Here is a 20,502-nt window from a genome sequence, read left to right on the forward strand (position 1 = left end):
GGGCAAGCTCGGACTAGATGATACTGTAGACCGCTACCTACCATACTTTGCAAAGATCCAAGTACTCGAGGGATTCAACGGTGACAAGCCTATTCTCCGACAGCCCAAATCCATTCCCAATATACGCCAGTTATTGACACACACTAGTGGATTGTCTTATGCATTCATGGACGCTGACTACGCAAAGTATCTAAAGCTTAATGGTTTTGATCCTTTGATGAGTGGTAAAAAGTCTGCCTTCCATACCTTGGTTTTGAGGAATGATCCAGGAGCACGCTATCGCTACAGCGAGAGCACGGATGTATTGGGCCAAGTCGTGGAAGCGGTTTCGGGCCAGTCTCTTGGTATGTATCTTATCCTTTCCGTGTCGAAATCAGTTGTTGGGGTCAGCTCTGGATTATTACTTTTCTGTATTATATTTGGAATTTGAAAGCCTTCGGGAGGATAAGACTGATACTGTATTCGCCTTTACTACTCAGAGGATTACATGCAAGAACACCTACTCGGCCCACTGAAAATGAAAGACACGACATTCAGATTGGACACCACCAAGACTCCAATTGCTCAACTATACCACAGATATAAAAAGACTCGCAAACTGATTCCATCAAAAGACATAATGGCCATGCCTGCACGTGAATTCGATATGGGTGGCGCTGGATTGTTTTCAACTGCTGATGACTACGCCAAGTTTGTTTCCATGTGGCTTCACAAGGTACAGCTCTTCAAATCAAACAGCGTTTGAACGAATTTTAAATCTGACATTATTTTACAAAGGGTGCTTGTCCCGGTGGACGGGTCTTGCAAGCAGAAACAGTCGATTTGGCTGCTCAAGATCACATGGGTGATCTTTTGCAACAATTCGAAATGGATCGTAAGTTTACAGCACCTCTCCGACTATCCATTCAAAGCTTACATATCTCAACCTAGCTGAAAACGTTGGCTATTCCGAAAAGCTCGAAAACACTGTATGGGGCGACGTCGACATTACATGGGGGCTTGGATTTATGAAACCAAAGAAGGATGTTCCTCTACGTAGGAAGGCAGGAACTATATCTTGGAATGGTGCATTCAACACACATTTCTGGATTGATCATTCTAGCGGTATAGCTGCTGTGTTTACAACACAGGTGGATCCATTCGGGGATATCAACACCAATGCTACGGTGGATGCGTTTGAGAAGGCGGTATACGCATCTTTGGCTTCAAAGAGTAACCTATAGGGCAGTCTGATTCGTAAACAGCATGTAAACGTTGAAAAAAATGGAGTGATAAATCTAGTTTAGTTTGATTTTGGATATAATTCAATACAAATGAATAAAATTCAATGCAAATGGATGCAAATCTAATAAAATAACTAGCCAAAGATAATGCAAGCAACTCGACTCGATCGACTTGTTTTGTGAAACGTTGTTAGCTTTATACAGTGGTTCAAACACTTGCTGGAATTCCAACACACAGTTCGTATCGATCGCTGACTGAAACTAAAAGAATTCATTATAAACTAGTACGGGAAACTCAGATCTAGTAGCTCTTTTTCACCAGTTGGCACCGGCAAAACATACAATTTGACAACAATGTTGCAAACACAGAAGTTTTCTCGGGTTCAGGATGTTTTGAATGAAGCTACTCAATCTGGAAAGCTGTAAGTCTACCAAGAATGCATTAGATTTCGTTCGTTCGTTTGCCTGTGCTTTGGAAGTGTATCTGTCGTGACATCTACTTTCGTGGAAACCTCTTTATCCAAACGTTCTACTAACGATCAAACGTGTCTTTTAGAAAGGGCGTCGCTGGAATCGTAGTCGACAAGAATGCTGGCATAGTCTTCCGGGGTGGATCAGGCGAAATCGCTCCAGACTCCAGACTACGAATTGCTAGTATGACGAAAGCTATCGTCTCGATCGCCATTTTGCATCTATACGAGAATGGAAGACTCGGACTAGACGATACAGCTGATATCTACTTGCCGTACTTTGCCAACATTAAAGTCCTCGAGGGCTTCAATGGTGACAAGCCCATTCTAAGAAAGCCCAAGTCGATTCCTACTATACGCCAACTGTTGACTCATACGAGTGGTATTGGGGCTGCCTTCTTACACCCGAGCTATATAAAGTACTTGAAAGTCATGAAGCTGGACTCTTTGTTCTCTGGAAAAAAGTCGGCGTTCTTGAATCAGGTCTTACTCACTGGTACGTCTTAATGTGTATTCTTTGTCAAGATACGTAAGGTCTGATACCTTTTCACTAGATCCTGGTACCAAATGGCAATACAGTGAAAGCATCGACGTTCTCGGCCAAATCGTCGAAATGATTTCTGAAGTATCTCTCGGTGAGTTGTTCATCAGTCACCACCGTCTTTCCTTAAACCAATCTAATCAAAAACAACAGAGGAATACATCCAGGTCAACATCTGCAAACCGTTAAAGATGAACAACACCACCTTCCGACTGGACGTAACTAAGCACCCCACAGCAACAATGTATCACAGACATCGCAAATCTGGCAAATTGATTCCTTCACAACCTGGTATGGGTCTGTTAGCCCCAAGGCAAATCAATGAATTTGATGCGGGCGGAGGTGGAATGTTTTCAACTGTTGATGACTATATCAAGTTCGTCAATATGTTGCTACACAAGGTTGGAACTATGGGTGCTTGTAAATGAGCTACAATGAGTGATGGGACTAATTCATTTTTTGTCATCCAGGGAACGGACGGCAATGTACGAATCCTAAAGACAGAGACGTTGGAAACTGCATTCAAGCCTCAGATTGGCAACATTTTGCAAAAGTGGGATCCAAGTCGTAAGTTCTACAGTGTTGAGCTTAGCTATTTCCTGAGAGTTGACCTCAAGTCCTCATAGCTGCTCCTGACTACTTGGTCATGTTTGAGGAGGCCTGGAATGTTCCAATTACATGGGGTCTAGGCTTCTCACAACCTCTTGTCGACGTTCCCGGCATGAGAAGGAAGGGATCACTATCGTGGTCTGGTGCCTTCAATACACACTTTTGTATTGACCACACAACTGGAATCGGATTCGTTTTCGCGACTCAAATTGATCCGTTTGGCGATTTGCCAACGAACTCAGTATACGATGCGTTTGAAAAGGCCATGTAAGTCAGAAAGTTTTGTTACTGTGAGAAGCATTTCTTCACGTATATCGTTTTCCGTAGATATGCCTCATTGAATGCTAGTAAACTCTAATCAAATGTCTGTTATTTGACACTTAAAAATTGAAGAAATATTGGATTTATGAGACTGAATTCGTAACGATCGCTAGCAGGAAATACCCTTGACGTCATCAAGCTTCAATTTATCATGATAAAATCCAGTCAGCGTGCATGGATCAGTTGCAATAGTGCGGAGCCTACCCAGAAGCTGGCGAACATGGAGCATTTCACGTGTTTCACGTCGAAGACGAACCAACAAAGAGGATTGGCGAAATATATCGTGATTTCAAGAGCACAAGAATCAATTGCTCTTGTATCATTTCTATCGCAACAGTTTCTTTTCTCGTCCTGATTTTGCGTCACAACATTCCTCCAACTAGAACAAACTTACAAACGAAACTTACCAGTTACCAACGATAATATAAGACATGGCCGGCACTGAAGTTCCTTTGAGCTATACGCCTCTCTCTGAGATTCCCAAGGCAAGCTTACAACTCTTTTTTTAAATTGCCCGATTACGAAAATAACTAGACCAAAAAAACAAGCACCAACCTAAAGCTCAAGAAGAAAAGAAGCATATAATTTAACATTCAGACATGCTGACTAGTTGTTCCACTATAGATTATGGCTAAAGCCAGGGAGGTTTTCGAGTCTGGAATCACATTGCCAATTCGTTTCCGTAAGGAACAATTGAGAGCATTGCACAAGTGCATGGAGGACAATGCCGATGCAATCGCAAAGGTATGTATTCTTGCATTGGATTCATTCTTGTTGGCACCGTTATTGGAGCGATTGCCGGAAATATGAATGAGCTTATTTGTGGATGGAGAAACAAGGAGTTTGCATGACAAATGATGAAGCAGTGTGGATTGCCAGTTTGTCGTGCTTCACACCTTTACTGACACGATGACTCGCTTTTTACAGGCATTGTACAAAGATTTTGGAAAGCACCCAAATGAGGTTCAGCTCGCTGAGGTTGGCGGTGTCCAAAAGGAAGCTGCTGCTATGCACGATCGTCTAGATGCTCTTGCTAAAGATGAATATGTGCCTACGGAATTCATAAATGCTAGCGATCGTGTGCACATCACCAACCAGTAAGGCAGTCGTCTAAATTTGGTGAAGTTGATGCGATTATTGATTTTCGTTTGTTTTGAACAGACCATTCGGTGTGGTTACCGTCATCGGGCCCTGGAATTACCCTGTCAATCTGGTGTTGAACCCTCTGGTTGGAAGTATTGCTGCAGGAAACGTTACTGTTATCAAGCCTTCCGAGGTCACTCCCCACACCGCAGCTGTCTTGGGACGTATTCTTCCCAAATATCTCGACCCTCGTATCGTATACTTTGTACAAGGAGCTGTGCCTGAGACAACTGCCTTGTTGGCTGAGAAATCTGACTTGATTTTGTACACTGGGAACGGTGCTGTCGGAAAGGTTCGTTCTTTACCAAATGCTTGATTCCTGACGACTAAGTCGAAATATTCCAACAGATTGTTATGGCTGCAGCTGCCAAGCACTTGACCCCAGTAGTTCTTGAACTAGGGGGTAAATCACCAGTCATCTTGTGTGAAGACTCTGACTTGACTATTGCTGCTCGTCGTATCATGTGGGGCAAGACGTAAGTGATATTCATTCGATAGCTGCTACGCCAACGGGACTCTCAACTCATTCGTCAATCCAGTCTCAATGCAGGCCAGACATGCATTGCACCCGACTACGTCCTCTGCCCAGCCAACCTGCGCGACAAGTTCGCCGCTGAATGTGCTAAAGCTGTAGACGAATTCTTGGGTCAAGACCATGCTGCTTCTCCCGATCTTACCAAGATTGTGAACAAGCATCACTTTGGTACGTCACTCATCTTCCCACGTTAGTGCGTGCTGATTTTGACAGCAGACTTTCTTTGCTAGCCCGTTTGAGCAAATTGTTGACCCGCCAATCCCAAGTCGCCTCATCCAAAGTCGCTGTTGGTGGTAAATCAAACGAAGCTACTCGTTTCTTCGAACCAACTGTCGTTGTTGGTGTAAAGCCTGAAGATCCTCTCATGGAGGGTGAAATATTTGGACCCATCTTGCCAATTGTAGACTGCGCCAACGTAGACGAAGCAATCAAGTTCGTCAACGCTCGCGATCGTCCTTTGGCGCTTTATGTCTTCACTAAGAGTGAAAAGGTCATTGACCGAGTCAAGCGTGAGTGGCCGTTCAGTCGTACATCTTTTAGTCATCTCGTTTGAACTTTTTTCTTCGGTCACAGGTGCTACCTACTCTGGTGGCTTCTTGGCAAACGACGTAATTATGCACATCAGCCCACAAGAAGTTCCGTTTGGAGGAATCGGACCCTCAGGAATGGGCAACTGTAAGCATCGCGTATTCGCAAACTTCATGACTTTTATCTAACTTCTTCGTTCCATAGACACTGGAAAGTACTCCTACTATACCTTCACTCACAGGAAGGGATCCATGATCAAGGCACAGAACATGGAATTCGTCAACCAAATACGATACCCACCTTACACGTAAGCTTTCCATTTACATGCTGAAAGCGTCCTACGTTTTCTAATACTCTTTTCGAATACAGTGATGCCAAGAAGAATTTCATGGCATTCATGTTGAGCGCCAAGCCTACCAGTGATACTCAAAAGTTTATCAATGGTGCTTTGTACTATCTTGGAGTGACTGCTGTTGCGTTCCTTGCTTACAAGGGTGTACAAACTTACCTCAAGAAGTAGATGTGGTGTGTTAGTGCTGTTTGTTGTTGTGCAAGAGAGTGTGAAGTCAAGTAGTAGTTGTTCCTGAAAGATATCCGTCTGGTTGTCGATTGTTTTTACTCAAGTCTGATAAAATGAAAAACTCAAGTTAAATTCATACGAATCGCTTTGCTGTACAGTGTTATCAAGCACATGTGTCGCGGATGCTTGGATTTATTCAGGAATTGTGAGTCATTTTGTTCAGTTTACGAAGATGACAGTGGCATTAAGAATGCATTCTCCCACAAGAAATAATCTACCCTTTGAAGAACTAGCCACTACGTCTCGCAGCTCACGGTCACCATAAAGACCTTTTGCAAGCTTTCCTACGAGTAATACGACTATATAGCCACGGTCAAGACCGGTGCCCTGAGAGGTCGCAGCATTACAGCATTTATAATGGAGTTCCCAGAGATTTCCAGCTCGTCGTTCTCAACAAGAAGCAACTCGGTTTCGTGGCCATTCCAGTCATACAACTCAAACAGCGACCTTGACAGCAGTCAATTCAAACGATTCACCTATACCAACATTTAAGTCAGTCAGTCTAGGGAATACTTGAGCCACATTTGCGGCATCAGCCGGTAGATATAGAGCGGTGACTGTTGCTCTCGGGGTCTTGCTATTAAATAGTCCACAGGCAGCGGCGTAAAAATTTGTTGTTGATAGAGTGTGGAGATGTTGGAAGATTATAGTGGAAAAAATCGGTCTATCCAGGCCGGCTTCGGCGGTACTTAGTCTAAAATACTTCAACGTGTTCAAGCAACTGTAGTTCAGCTCAAGAGAGCCTGCCTTAACACAAAACACCTGCTTTGACCATTGACAAAACGTATCTTGCTGCAAGGGTGGCAAGCCCAAATGTATACAAACTACCTGTAGCTGTACCTATTTACAAGTTCCTTCCGTTGTGCTGTCGATGGCTGATAAATACGCTTTGAACTCTGCAAAGTCTGCAAACACCTGACAAGTTCCAAAAGCTCAGATTCAAGAGATATAAGACGCTTCATTGTAAAGATTTTGAATCTTAACTGTTTAAACGAAGAGTCTCAAAGTTGCGAATTGACGTTTTAAAGCCTACGGGCTGGCAAGCAATCCACACTCCTCTCCAAACACCAGTCTATTACGTGTAGCAACAGCCACTCTTTCAACAAGCCGCTCCGTATGCCCATTGACACCTCTAGCAATCCTACCTGTGAAGCTAAATCCAACATGGCCTTCGACAGTTAGTACCGGCGTCTGAGCAGGCCATAGAGCCATAGAGCTAATCGTAGCATTCCCAGATAGTTCTTAGCCGATGTCGTCCGCGATAAAAGGGTCAACACCGTCGTTACGACTCAAGTCAAAGAATTCCAAAAGGTCCAGAGACATGAGCCTAGTTATAATGGCCGCCACTTTAGCATCCGTGAGATCAAACGGTGCGCCAGTGCCGAGATTCAGGTGGTCGAGTTTCGGGAAGATGGTGGTTATTCCTTTTACGTCAAAGTCGGGCTGGTTGACATCGTGCAGATTTATTCGATATTCGATGCGAATGATATAGTCGGCTACTAGACGGTCCAGGACTAGGATTGCCAGCTTACGATGATGCTGAATGAGCGAGATCGAGGCGTTTCACAGACAAGAGAGGATTCTGTTTATAGGCTCGATTACGGACACGACGAGACATGGCAATCGAAGGCGGTAAATCGAAAAAGTCATCAGCTGGGGTTAGCTTCTGGTAGAGCGTTGTTGCGGCAGCGTTACTGCAGTGCTTGCAAAACAGTGATACGTTGAGTAGAGTATTTCGTGTAGTACTTTGAAAGATACCCTCCAATACCAGCGGCGGCAATTCTCCAATATTGGTCATTGTTCCTAGTTAAATGAAAAGAACTAGTTAACTTGACTGTTTGAGAGAGAAAATGTGACTGTCTACTGTTTACAAAATTGAAACTTGATGTTGTTCGATCGATATTGCGTGGTTTCAAAGTAACAAGTACAAGGACCAATATAACATATACATCAGCGACAGCTGAATATTTGGCCGTCTTTCAACTCAAAACAGCCTAAAACACCTCCAACATGGACTGTTTCGGAAAGCACAGTCAATTGCAATCAAGCAACTTACCGTTCGATGAGAATATGATCAGACGGAAATTTAAACTACTGGTAACTCGATGTGCATATGTATACTCTCGTTCTCGTGTGCTATCGACACTGAACTCTTCAAGTACAGACTTTACATGCTTACATGTGACGACTTGACGATCAGTCAAGGTAAGTGTTATCGAGATTTGAGGTTGATGTCAACAGCCTTGCTACATATTTCTTACCTCTACTGACTTAGAACCTTAAACAATTGCATACTATCAGATACGGAATCGTCGCTCAACAACGACGCGACAACGAAGTCCACTATATAGTCGAAGCAAAGGCAATCTCTAACGTCTGATAACGCGTATATGGAGCAAGACACTTCCCCCTCTGAGCTACTGGACTTGCCAGTCGAGCTTTTACGTGTCATCATTTCTGGTCTTCCCCCTTCCACACGTCACATTACAATTCGTCGTACATCCAAGCTATTACGCGATATAGCGGACTCTTTGCCCGTCTACTGTGGAGTGAATCTGCATGTCAGAAGTTCACCGCGTTTCTGGCGGTGAGCATGTCACGAAATCGTCTTTAGATCTTTATTGAATGTTCCAATCCATTGAATACTGGTTTTGTTAGAACCGAGAACGGCATTCGTGATGAAGGAAGTGTGCTCCTGCTCACGTTGCAGAAAACCAGTGGTCTAGAGTTAACTGAATCGCTGGTTATCAGAAAGCACATTCCTGGTCAACCAGTTACAGGCGTACGAACAGCATTGATATCTATACGATCTACTATGAGTATTGAAGCTGGGATGCTTCCGTTGCTGGTGAAGAATGGTTTGGTGGATTGCACCTGCTTGATACCGACTCTGCCATCCTATATGAAGTAACTCGACTCTTTCGGAGCTGAACTCTGAATTGTTATATTGACTCTTGCTCTTGCACAGGACGGTATTTATGCTAGACTGGTTACAAGTGTGGCTCACATTCGTGAATGACACGACACTATGGCTGCAGTACTTTTCGTGTTATCTCTCATCCTTACAGCTCCAGCACGTAAGACACTATTTTCAGCCAAAAATCTCACAGGCTACTTCTGTTCCTCACTTTGTGTGTTTAGGCATTCGTCGACGCTCACGACTTTGTCCACTTCACAAACATCAAAAAGCTCGAACTACTCGACTGTGTCCACGAAGGCAATAAACGAGTCGTAAATGCCTTACCAGACATACCAAACCTATCTAGTCTCATCATCCATGGAAGTGACGAGCCATTCACCCTGGCAGAACTGGCGTTTTTGAATCCGTCAATTGACTTGGATATATCCATGCATAGTACAGAACATGTAGCCTCATTACAACCGTTATGGTTTGGACTCAGTAGACAGCCTAATGATACAAGGACGGTCTGTGTTATGATTCGTTTCGTGAACGATAAATGTGTATATCATGGGTATTCTCAGGGGAGCCAACACGGTTATTCTGTGAAGCCATTCGGACCACCACGCTGACCTTGAATGATTGCAGCTGTTGAAGGGTGGCAGCTGATGTCTTTGACTTGTTTGACTGCTGCTGCACGTCGTATTCTCCAGATCCTGTAAATGTAAACCGTAATAGACTGCGGCAGACGATTTGATTGTGATTTGAATAGCGTCTTGAAGTAATAGCATCCATCGTCTCCACCTACCAAGTTTCAATCTTCAGCGAAACCAGGAATGGCAAGTAGTATAGCTTGAATGCAACAATTGATTGGCCTCGCTTTTTTTTGAACTGACATGTATCCCTACAGAAGACAAAGGTTCCGGTACACGTTTCAGTCCATATCCGCAAACTTGATAACATCCAACGGTTTCAGGGTAGATGATGTGCGTATTTATTGGATGTTATTTCTCAAACATGCCAATTCTACATTTTGTTGTTGATACAGATCTCGCTTATGTGATGACCTAGCACAAAAAAAGTCAGCCTAAATACAGAAAATCAACGAGCGATCATCTCAAACCATAATCTACACGTACAGTTGGAGTAGTCCTTCCCGTAAATTCCTCCAACTTTGATATCTCCAAAGCAACCTTAACCAACTCTCCCACAGCAACAGAAGTCTCGAGCCCAGTTTCCGTACTCGAGTATCGCTCAAAGTATATGCGAATAGTAGCACCACTTGATCCAGTTCCTGATAATCGGTAGATAATTCGGGAATCATCGGAGAAAATGACTCGTATACCCTAGTAGGTTTCACGTTAGAAATGATAGCGGCAAAAAAGATCAAACCAGTAACATACCTGCTTGGTAGATACACTTCCATCAACAGGATCCGTATATGCGAAATCATCACAATCAGCGACTGTGTATCCACGATATGTCTGGCCAACCAAAGACTTTGATGAGGCCATCTTGCGTAACAAGCCCATGAGGGTATTGGCACCTTCACTGGATACTTCTTCGTAATCGTAACGTGAAAAATAGTTCCGGCCGTATTCTGAGTAGTGTTCGTTGAGGATGTCATTTAGTGTAGATCCTGGCTTTTTGGAGTTTGCGTCTGCGACGATTGATAACCATGCTACATGTGACACCTTGTAAGTAAGAAGTGGCTGTGTGTTTTTGACATTGAAGATGCAAACTTACCTAGAATAGCCCACACTCCATCCTTTTCTAAATAAAACAAAACCAAACTGTCAGATCAAGAATTTGCAATGACATTCAACCTTCCAAGCTCAGTACCTCTGATATGATCCGAACCAGTTCCAAAACTCTCTTCACCACATATGCTCAATTTGCCAGCATCCATGAGGTTACCGACTAACAATAGCAAAAGAAGATGATTAAACACACCTCGATGACGATATCCATGACCATAACCGCAAGAGCTTACAGAACTTCCATCCAGTTGGAACCTCATAAACAGTCACGCCCATCTTCTTGCCAACTCTGTATGATGACGGAGGTAAATGGATTAGAGACAAATCTCCTGCAGCTGCAAAAACAAGCCGTTGACTAGTGTAATAGTACCTATCGATAGCAGCAGAAGTAGGCATGGATCTCGCTAGACCCTTTACACCAGATTTCACAAAGTATGGAATGACGTGTGCTCGAGCAGCAATAACAGCCACCGAGTCGGAAGGATTCACAAATGCCTAATTGGGTGTTGCTTGTCAGTCATAATGTAGAACTGAAGTTGCAGTTTTGGTTCTTCCAAGTAATTCACCTTGTATCCAATAATCATGTTTCGATCACCGTCACCATCTAGAATTGAAAATTAGTTTGGTACGAATGTGAGGAGACAGCTCTCATCGAGAGATTCTTTCAAGTGAGAAACAAAAAAGGGTTCCAGAGCCAGCGCATCATGCATACCAGAAGCAGCTCCGAAATCAATTTTGCCTGCTTCAACATGTTCAACCAACTCATGAGCATACTATTAACAAAGGCAAAGGAACAGGGTCAATAAATACGCAACAATGATTCAACGATTTCGTGGCAAAAAAAAACACAACAAACTACATTTACATAACTCACAGTCAAATTCGGATCCGGATGCCCTCCACCAAAATCCAACAACGGCACCGTATTAATCGACGACGATTCAGGCAATCCCAACTCCTCAACCAAGATACGTCGATTGTATGGTCCAGTAACACCATGCATGGAATCAAAAAGCACCTTAAATTTTGGATTTGACGAAAAGAATGATTTCAAGAGAGAGAAATCGAAGATTTCTTTCATGAGGATGACGTAGTCATGGACGGAGTCGACGATTTCGATTTCGAATGATGGAGGAAAGGTTGTGATGCCTAGTTTTGAGAGGTCGACCTGGTGGGATTGATGAAAGAATGAGTGGGTTGAGAGCAAAATAGGAGCGAGCGACAGTAGTTGACTAACACACCTCAGGTATATCTGCTGACTTGTACGAAGCCAGTTTGACAGTATATTCATAGATCTTGTCTGTGACACCTTCTGGTGCAGGACCTAGTTGTTTCGAAGTAATATCAAGCGAATGCCGTGTTTGACTAAACCCAACAAAACAAGACGCAAGGCCAGGCCATATCAACAAATGATCCTACCTCCATTGGACATGTTGTACTATGAATGAAACACCCAAGAATTAATTACTTTCGTATGACAGCAACCAACGACAGCTCTTACCTTAATCCCAAAATCATTCTCAGGCCCACCAGGATTATGCGATGCAGTAAGCAATATACCACCAGTAGCCTTCCTCTTGATGATCAAATTCGATGCAGCAGGAGTTGAAAGGATTCCGCTTTGGCCGATAATCAGTTTGCAAACCTACGTGTCGACTCGTGATGTTGAGCAAAAAAAGGAGACGAAAGAGAGAATAGTTCACAGCACAAAGTTTGTACCGACTCTTACCTTATTTGCAGCAGACAACTTGATGATGATTTGCACAGCTTCTTGACCGAAATAGCGTCCATCACCTCCAACGACGAGGGTTGAGCCTTCAGCACCGCCAGGGATGGCGTCTAGTATAGCTTGGATCTATCACAGAGAGTAATTGATCAGATCATGCAATGAAATCGCATAACACACTACATCCGCCATCTCCACATGATGAAAGGTTGTGCTCCACGTGCAGGCCAACGTCCGCAAAGTACAAAAACATACAAAGTTTTCAGTATAGTGAGGCTGCTGGAAGACCTTGACGCGCTTTCGTAGTCCACTATAGAGAAAATCGATGAGTGTTTGCCATGGGTGTCGTCAAAGTGAGCCTGATTGTCAAATGTTTAGAATATTTGAAGCTTACGATGTTCCTGGCTTTTGTCCCTCAAATCTAATGAAATATGTCGTGAGTATATGTGCTACCGTATATAAAGCCTGTTTATGATCACGTACGGAGTCGTCTTCACTTCCGTCACCGTAAAGCTCATTTTCGTCACAAGGAGCTTGGAATGCCAATATAGCCACCTTGAATTTGATTTCCTAGCAGTCAACGCAAAGTAATGAAGCGTAAGAAGACAGATACAGCTCCGTCAGACAATAAGGTTGATGATAATGATGGCTTATTGCTTGCAAATGGCGAAACAAGAATCAAGAAACCAAAACCAAATAGCAGTAAGCTAGAGCAATTGAAATGGTAACAAAAGGCTGTTTCTGACGCGTTATTTATAGACTATATACCTCCTGGTCACGTTAGAAGGCGACCTCCGCAACGAGCTGCAACATTGGAAACCGACATTTACGTGTCGAAAAAGACCTACTTTGTTGCTGCGCTGAAGAGAGCTCGTAAAGTACTAGACAATCCAAAGTATGATTGATCGTGATGAGCACGATGCTTATTCGATCTACCATCGTATTAATCCATCTCACAGGATTGTCTGCTCTTTTTTGCTGCTCTAGGATTGGTTTCATAAACATACACGGACTGGGAGCTATGATTGCCAAAGCTGCTTCTATTGCTCTACGAATAGACGAAGAAACTCCTGGTGTATATGAGAGAGATGTCACTATCTCCTCTGTATCGTGTTTTGATGATATTGAGCCTGACGATGAGGTGTTAGGATAATGCTACTATCTTTTTATTGAATCGTCAATTCATCTGACCACCCTGATATCTCTGATTCTAGGACGAAGAACCTGAAACGAAAAAGAGATTCACGTCAGCTATACATATTCGAATGACAAAGAAGAAGGGGTTGCCCTTGGTCTAGTAGCTTGTACATTATGAAACATTGTGAATTAATTTATGAAATTGAATTCTGCCTATACTCGTATTCTTCGAGCGAAGTGCCTTGAACAAAAAGAGACAAGCGATCGAAGATAATGTTCAACGTTCCATATTATGCGAACCCATGTTTTAAGTTACTACTCTAAGCTCCTCTCCATATCTCAATTCGACACAGCCTCAGCCAACGCGTCCTCCTTCAGCTTCTCAGTAGCAGAGACAAACGCATCCAAAGCCTTCTTAGCCTTCCCTTCAAGTATCGACCTCCTAGCCATCTCAACACCCTCTTTATAACTCCCAGCCTTCCCATCAACAAACAACAAGGCAGCTGAATTGAGCAATACAAAATCAAGCACGGGGTTTCCTTCTGGTAATCGACCTGCCAGCAAGTCTTTCATGATGGACCCGTTATGTACACGGTCGCCACCAACGACTGATGATAAGGGGTGGATTTCGAGTCCGAAATCGAGTGGTGTTACGGTGAACTCGGTAATTTTGTTGTTTTCGAGGGACCATACATGGGTTGGACCTGCTGGGCTCAACTAGGAGGAGAAAAAAATCAGCATAGAATGACTGACTCACGGGATGTTTAAGAACATCATTTTACCTCATCAAGACCACCAGTATTCGTGCCATCTACACTTCCATTAACAACCCACGCACGTTCCACACCCGTTAATGCCAACGCTTCAGCCATAGCCTTCCCAAAATCCTGTGACGCAACTCCGACTACGACCCGTTTAGGTCGTGCGGGATTCGATAATGGTCCAAGTCTAACGACAAAAAAACAGGTATCGTACCACAATGGTCACTTTGTACACACCACAACCAACTTACAAGTTGAAGATAGTCCTCACACCGATTTCCTTACGAGCAGCAGCGACATGCTTCATAGCAGGATGAAATGCTTGTGCGAATAAAAAGCAAAAGCCTCCGTCCTCTTTCACGAGCGATGGTACAGATTCTGGCGTTATGGATAGTAGCGAAGCACCCATTTCTTCCAGTACATCTGCTGAACCGCATTTAGATGAAGCAGCTCGATTTCCATGCTATGGAAGCAAACGAGACGAGTTAGCATGTCTTCCGTAGAGTTGTTCAAGCTGCTTTTTGCTCCCTGTTAAACACCTACCTTTGCAACACGACACCCCGCCCCAGCACACACTATCCCCGTCGCCGTCGATACATTGAACGTATCCTGGCCATCACCACCGGTCCCGACGACATCACACACATTCCAGTTGTCATCCTGCGCAATACGCAGAGCAGCATCTCGCATAGCATTGGCAATAGCCGCCACAATGGCTGGATTTGTTTCTAGATTCGTAAGCTTGATTGCGATTAGGAAGGCACCTATTTGGGAAGCTGTAGCTTGACCCGTCATAATCAAGTTGGTGGCATCGTGAGCGAGAGATGGCGTGAATGAGGATGGGGTTTGGATGAGAGTTTTGAGGATTGCTTGCATTGTGAGTGGGCTGAAGTATGGTGAACGTAGTGGTTTGGTTAGTTGAAAGGAGATAAAAGCTACAGTATGATAAGGTGTGATGGAATGTGCGTTCAAGCTGCAAACACGCGTTAATCGATACGTACTGAGCAAGAAAATGGTAGTGGCAAGACTGTATAGACCTGGTCTCTTATAGGACAACTGCGTTCGAAGAGGCTGGAGTTGAGTTCTTAACAAGTCACACGATTAGGTAAGCCCTTACGAAATCAAAGCTCCTTCACTAAAGGATTCAACATCAAGCACATATAAAAGGTGAGTTCGACTCATAACCAAATGAGACCATATTAGGATGAATCGACTTGCATCAATGACATGCCCTACGTCGTTTCCCCCGTTTAAATCCGTCCAGTGATGGATGGATACGATGATTTCTGGCCTAAACATAGATGTTAGCTGTATTTGAACGTCAAGGTCAATGAGGCAGAGGAGGAAGGAGGAGAATTCATTTTACAGTGAACTTTCAGATTCGAAATAATTCATTCGAGCTTCTTTGGGGAAGTTTTGGAAGACATTTGCTGTTGATCAAACAGTCAGGATCAAAGACATTTCACGAAACAGGACGGAACGTTGAATTCGCTGCTATGATCATTTCATCAGTGAAGATTGTACCTGAACCTGTTTCTGTTTGGAATCACGCATTGTCGGCAAGAAAGGAAGACAGGAAACATTCACACACCAGAATTCAGTTCAAGCTCACCAACTTCTACATTGCATTCCCATCTCTCTGCTCACAGTTTATCTTCTTTTCTACTAGACCAATATCTCAAATGGCCGACGTTGCATCAGCCGAGCGAGGTCGTGGAGGTTTCGGACGAGGACGAGGCGGTGACCGTGGCGGTGATCGCGGTGGTCGACGAGGTGATCGAGGCCGTCGTGGAGACCGTGGCCGAGGTCGTGGACGTAAAGTAAGCTGTCGGTCTGTTTCGTACAGAGTCCTGCTAGTTTCACATCCTTTTTTGTGGCTTCAATCAATAAGTTTCTCACAACTCCCATTACAATCGCATTAGGATGAAGACGACAAGAAATGGACTCCAGTCACCAAACTAGGTCGATTGGTGGCTGATGGTAAAATCAAAAAGATTGAAGAACTCTACCTCTTCTCTCTACCCATCAAGGAATACCAAATTGTCGACTTCTTCTTGCCTAAACTCAAGGAAGAAGTTATGAAGGTTATGCCTGTACAAAAGCAAACCCGTGCTGGTCAAAGAACTCGATTCAAGGTGTGTACATCATCGCGATTGCATCCATCCAGAGTTTTTTTTTTCGCTTCAGGCAAAACTCTCCCTAACCTCTTTTCGTAACAGGCATTCGTAGTCATCGGTGACGGAGCAGGACACGTCGGTCTCGGTGTAAAATGTTCCAAGGAAGTCGCAAATGCCATCCGTGGTTCAATCATCTTGGCCAAACTATCCGTCATTCCAGTCCGTCGTGGTTACTGGGGTACCATTCTAGGTGACCCACATACAGTCCCTGCCAAAGTTACTGGTAAATGTGGATCAGTCGTTACTCGATTGGTGCCTGCTCCTCGTGGTACTGGTATTGTCGCTGCACCTGTGCCAAAGAAGCTGTTGCAGTTGGCTGGTGTTACGGATTGTTATACCCAAGCTAAGGGTGAGTTTGCAGTATTTGCGAGTCGTGTCTTTCGCTTTGTGTTTGGAATTCGCGCAAAAAGAAGACGATACAGTTTCTAGGAATTTCACGCATTTGCTCATGCACATCTCATTATTGTATAGGTAAAACCAACACCTTGGGTAACTTCGTCAAGGCTACCTTCATGGCCATCTCCAACACGTACTCCTTCTTGACTCCAGACTTGTGGGGTGAAACCTTCTTCACCAAGAGTCCATTCCAGTAAGAATTTCCGGTCCTAGTTATGTCAGATGGTACCTTGATTCTAACAACCTCCTTTATCACCGTCCTGTAGAGAATATACTGATTTCCTCCAGAAATCATCAAAGAAATATTAAGTGTTGTAAACAAATACTTGATGTTTTGTGGTGGTGTTTTGCAAATACAGTAGTAAATTGATGTAGCAATCTTTCAGTCTGTTTTCTCTTTCTCCAGAATTTCGCTCAGAATTTCGCTACGCTATATCAATAATTGATGACCCCTTTTACACCTTCCAGAATCTTTGTCTCTGACATTCAGCCCATTGGACATCAAGACGCACGTCAAGTATGCGAATAAGTAGCTACATGATGCCATCTTTGTTTCGATACTGCTTATATACCAAGTGTCAATGATTTGATTGGTGCTGCCAAAACCTTGTATGTGACGATTGAAGGAGATCTGAGGATGAACACATGCATGTTACAAGTCAATGCCATCGCGCGCTAGCACGTGGGTGGAAACATCGAGACAATTTGACATTCCTCAAGCCTTAAAACCCCATGCTTTATCCAGACATTGCTCCCTTCATTCCATCCATACAAAAACACACTTCACTCACATCCTCAAATCAATCATGAAATCTGCATTCATCAAAAGCATTCTAGTCCTCTTGCTCATGGCTGCTCTCGCTTCAGGTACGCCACGCCTTTTAAAATCTCACCACATTGTTCGCCCTTCTTCTTCACGAATGTCTGACCGTATTGTCGCAAATAGGCTTTCCACAAGACGGAGACACTGATATCGCAGCTTTCGGAGGCCTCAAATCCTGCTCAGTCACATTCGGTCCCGTGTCCACTAACACAATCCACTGTACCTTGCTCACAGCCAGCTGCCTCTGCACATTGACCAATGTCGGTGGATCCACTTCGTGCGATTCATCTGCGATTCTTGGGAAGCCATCAGGCACGCAAACCAATTGTAACTTTAATTTCACGAATGCAAAGCAAAATGTTATTCAGGCTGGGACCTGCAGGTGTCATTGATGGTGCGGGCCTGAGTTTGGATTTGTGAGGACAGTTTTGATCTGATTATATTGGGTTTTGGATAGATCAAGCCTAGCTATATGGACGAGATTTGGTACTTTTGTCTTTAGCTACACAGTGCAATAGATTCAGTTAGAAAAGCTTTTAATGGAACTTTTGCCAGTGGTATTTTCGTACTGCTTCAGTTCAAACCTCAAAATGGTGCTAGGAACATCTTTACGAGGCCATAGGATCAATGTGTTGCAAATATAGGTAAATGTGGATCAGTTGTTACTCGATTGGTACATGCTCCTCGTGACACTGATATGGTTGCTGCACCTGTGCCAACGAAGCGTTGCAGCTGGCTGATGGAATGGATTGATATGCTCATTTGGTTTGCGTTTGGTTGCACGCAGATTTGTTCCAGGCATTGTAACTCATTTCACCCTTCAATCTCTCCTTTTACGTAAAAAGAAACACCTTGGGTAGCTTCGTCAAGGCTACTTTCATGACTCCAGACTTGTAGAAGAGACCTAGTCCATTCCAGTAACCAGTAAGACATTGGTTTGTGAACAGAGACTTGCAATGACCTCAGCGACTTGTTTCAACTTCCGTGGTCTCGTAGAGATTACACTAATTTCCTCCAGAGGTCATGCAAGAAATATCAAGTGTTGAATTATCTTGATATTCTTGTCGTTGGTGGTTGCAAATAGACTAGTAAACTGATGCACAACCCTTGCGACTGGTTTTTCTTTGGCGACGACCTTTCCAAAATGCATCCGACTTGTCACTACCCGCCTCATTTGACCAAACTTCATGCATACTGTGTACAAGGGGTGCGTGTATTTGCTTTAAAACTTAAATTCTCAAAGACATCAATCTACACGAGTTTAGGTTTAGGTGCATCTTGGTACTCGTAGTGAAGCTCGGTGACATCTGTTCGACTAATGTATTCCCATCCGTCCCTCTTGACATGATACACTAAAGAGAAGAGGAGAAATCGCTGTCAGCACAAAAAACACCACTTGAGGCTGACAAGCAAGACTTCAAACAGTCTCTCCTTAACTACTCACCCATGACCATACCACCAGAATAAGCATCCCTGAACGTAGCATGATAAATGGCTCGTTTGCCCAAGTCAATAGCTTCAGCGGTCGACATGTCGAAGTCATAGACAGTGTCTAGGACACCGTAAGCATGTGTGGAACCAGATCCGACTGAAAACAAGTCACCCTTCATTCGTTGACCATCAGAGTCTACGTAGAAGAGGCCTGGACCTTGTTTGTCCCAACCAGTGACCATTGTACCCTAATGAGGAACGTGATGTGAGATTGGTTCATGAAGACATAGATGGTTTGTGGCTATCTCTTTCTGCTTGAACAACATACCATGGAGAGACCCATGCCCTTGTATGAGTAGACCATATTGTTCAATAGCTTTGAAGCTGCAGCGACAGAGATTCGTTCCTTGTTTCGCAGTTCATATAATCTGTTGGATTTGAGTATGACTGAGCGGATGGGAGCGCCAAAAAAGGCAAAAGTCGACTATACGCATATGGTGATGAATGTCAGCACACGTACCGGCACCGTCTACCCAATTCACGTTCCCAGAAAGAACAATCAGCAGCACCACCAGCCATAGTACCCAACAAGTATGGATTGATTTCAATGATCTTTCGTACAGTTTGAGAAGCTATGCGAGATGATTTGTTGAGATGTTTGTAATGGTTGATGAATTTGTTGCAACAGCGCTGACGACCAAAAAAGCATGACGATAGCAGACTGCAATGACAACCAAAGGTCCAACGTCTATAACACATACGTACCAACGTATGAACCACCAGTAGCTCGTGAATCGACAGCTACGAGGACACCACCGGCGAATTTGAAAGCCAGCGTAGTAGTACCGTGGACCATGTTGATGCGGTGTTCAGCTCCTTCATCTGTATAAGATTTTAGGAAATCGACAGGCTGTAATAAAGTGATGATGTGTTTGGGAATGTTGGTGAATGTGGGCAAGGATGAAGCAAATGAAACAGCATAACTCCATGATATATACAGCTAAATAATCGACTCATACTATAAATCTACCACACGTACGTTTGCGACCGGAGGGATTGAGAATTGAGGTATTTCAAAGTGTTTTGCAGCATCAAATTGGAAGTTGTCTGCACTGCCTGATTCTTGGAGGATGCTCTGGCGAGGATTGTCCAGGAAGCTCAGATTCAATTTAAATGCCATATTGCTGTGTATGGTATATAGCTTGTTGATGGGATGTTTTGTTTGGTGTCTGTTGGTGACGCGTTCACGAGAGCAGTGCGAAAAGAGAGAATTGCTGATAGAAGCTAGCTGTATTATGATAATAAATAGATTTAGAATTACATCGTGAACGCTCCCATCAAGCATTCACTTAGAATTGACACGTCTGATAACACACCCAAATGCTTAAATGACGCATCACACGCGTTTTCTTCACGGCCAGAGCTCGGCAAGACCACGTACT

The 20,502-nt window shown here is 43.8% G+C and overlaps 6 protein-coding genes across 6 annotated transcripts; 3 read left to right on the plus strand and 3 right to left on the minus strand.

Annotated features, from left to right (window-relative positions):
- Positions 1-3,791: 3,791 nt before the first annotated feature.
- Positions 3,792-5,890, plus strand: SmJEL517_g03434 (uncharacterized protein; the record flags this gene model as incomplete). The annotated part of the gene is made up of 9 exons (XM_031169362.1): positions 3,792-3,908; positions 4,092-4,261; positions 4,326-4,599; positions 4,656-4,783; positions 4,847-5,010; positions 5,073-5,351; positions 5,416-5,517; positions 5,575-5,677; positions 5,740-5,890. 9 exons carry the CDS (start codon positions 3,792-3,794, stop codon positions 5,888-5,890), a joined length of 1,488 nt encoding a protein of 495 aa, XP_031024687.1.
- Positions 5,891-9,904: 4,014 nt separating this feature from the next.
- On the minus strand, positions 9,905-12,853 carry SmJEL517_g03435 (phosphoglucosamine mutase; the record flags this gene model as incomplete). The annotated part of the gene is made up of 16 exons (XM_031169363.1): positions 9,905-9,916; positions 9,989-10,195; positions 10,253-10,530; positions 10,596-10,622; positions 10,692-10,769; positions 10,843-11,104; positions 11,176-11,213; positions 11,322-11,382; positions 11,484-11,777; positions 11,851-11,933; positions 12,029-12,047; positions 12,111-12,254; positions 12,339-12,464; positions 12,591-12,645; positions 12,730-12,756; positions 12,819-12,853. 16 exons carry the CDS (start codon positions 12,851-12,853, stop codon positions 9,905-9,907), a joined length of 1,746 nt encoding a protein of 581 aa, XP_031024686.1.
- Positions 12,854-12,925: 72 nt separating this feature from the next.
- On the plus strand, positions 12,926-13,633 carry SmJEL517_g03436 (uncharacterized protein; the record flags this gene model as incomplete). The annotated part of the gene is made up of 4 exons (XM_031169364.1): positions 12,926-13,037; positions 13,095-13,230; positions 13,323-13,476; positions 13,550-13,633. 4 exons carry the CDS (start codon positions 12,926-12,928, stop codon positions 13,631-13,633), a joined length of 486 nt encoding a protein of 161 aa, XP_031024685.1.
- Positions 13,634-13,811: 178 nt separating this feature from the next.
- TRP4 (anthranilate phosphoribosyltransferase) lies at positions 13,812-15,109 on the minus strand (the record flags this gene model as incomplete). Its single annotated transcript, XM_031169365.1, has 4 exons — positions 13,812-14,189; positions 14,255-14,420; positions 14,485-14,696; positions 14,777-15,109. 4 exons carry the CDS (start codon positions 15,107-15,109, stop codon positions 13,812-13,814), a joined length of 1,089 nt encoding a protein of 362 aa, XP_031024684.1.
- Positions 15,110-15,915: 806 nt separating this feature from the next.
- On the plus strand, positions 15,916-17,115 carry SmJEL517_g03438 (uncharacterized protein; the record flags this gene model as incomplete). The annotated part of the gene is made up of 5 exons (XM_031169366.1): positions 15,916-16,053; positions 16,156-16,368; positions 16,453-16,759; positions 16,882-16,999; positions 17,073-17,115. 5 exons carry the CDS (start codon positions 15,916-15,918, stop codon positions 17,113-17,115), a joined length of 819 nt encoding a protein of 272 aa, XP_031024689.1.
- A 1,765-nt stretch (positions 17,116-18,880) lies between these two features.
- Positions 18,881-20,240, minus strand: SmJEL517_g03439 (uncharacterized protein; the record flags this gene model as incomplete). Its single annotated transcript, XM_031169367.1, has 6 exons — positions 18,881-18,981; positions 19,074-19,308; positions 19,389-19,488; positions 19,581-19,692; positions 19,826-19,970; positions 20,100-20,240. 6 exons carry the CDS (start codon positions 20,238-20,240, stop codon positions 18,881-18,883), a joined length of 834 nt encoding a protein of 277 aa, XP_031024688.1.
- Between the last annotated feature and the right edge of the window lie 262 nt (positions 20,241-20,502).

The sequence above is a fragment of the Synchytrium microbalum genome (assembly GCF_006535985.1).
Source record: "Synchytrium microbalum strain JEL517 chromosome Unknown SmJEL517_scf0018, whole genome shotgun sequence".
Lineage (NCBI taxonomy): Eukaryota > Fungi > Chytridiomycota > Chytridiomycetes > Synchytriales > Synchytriaceae > Synchytrium > Synchytrium microbalum.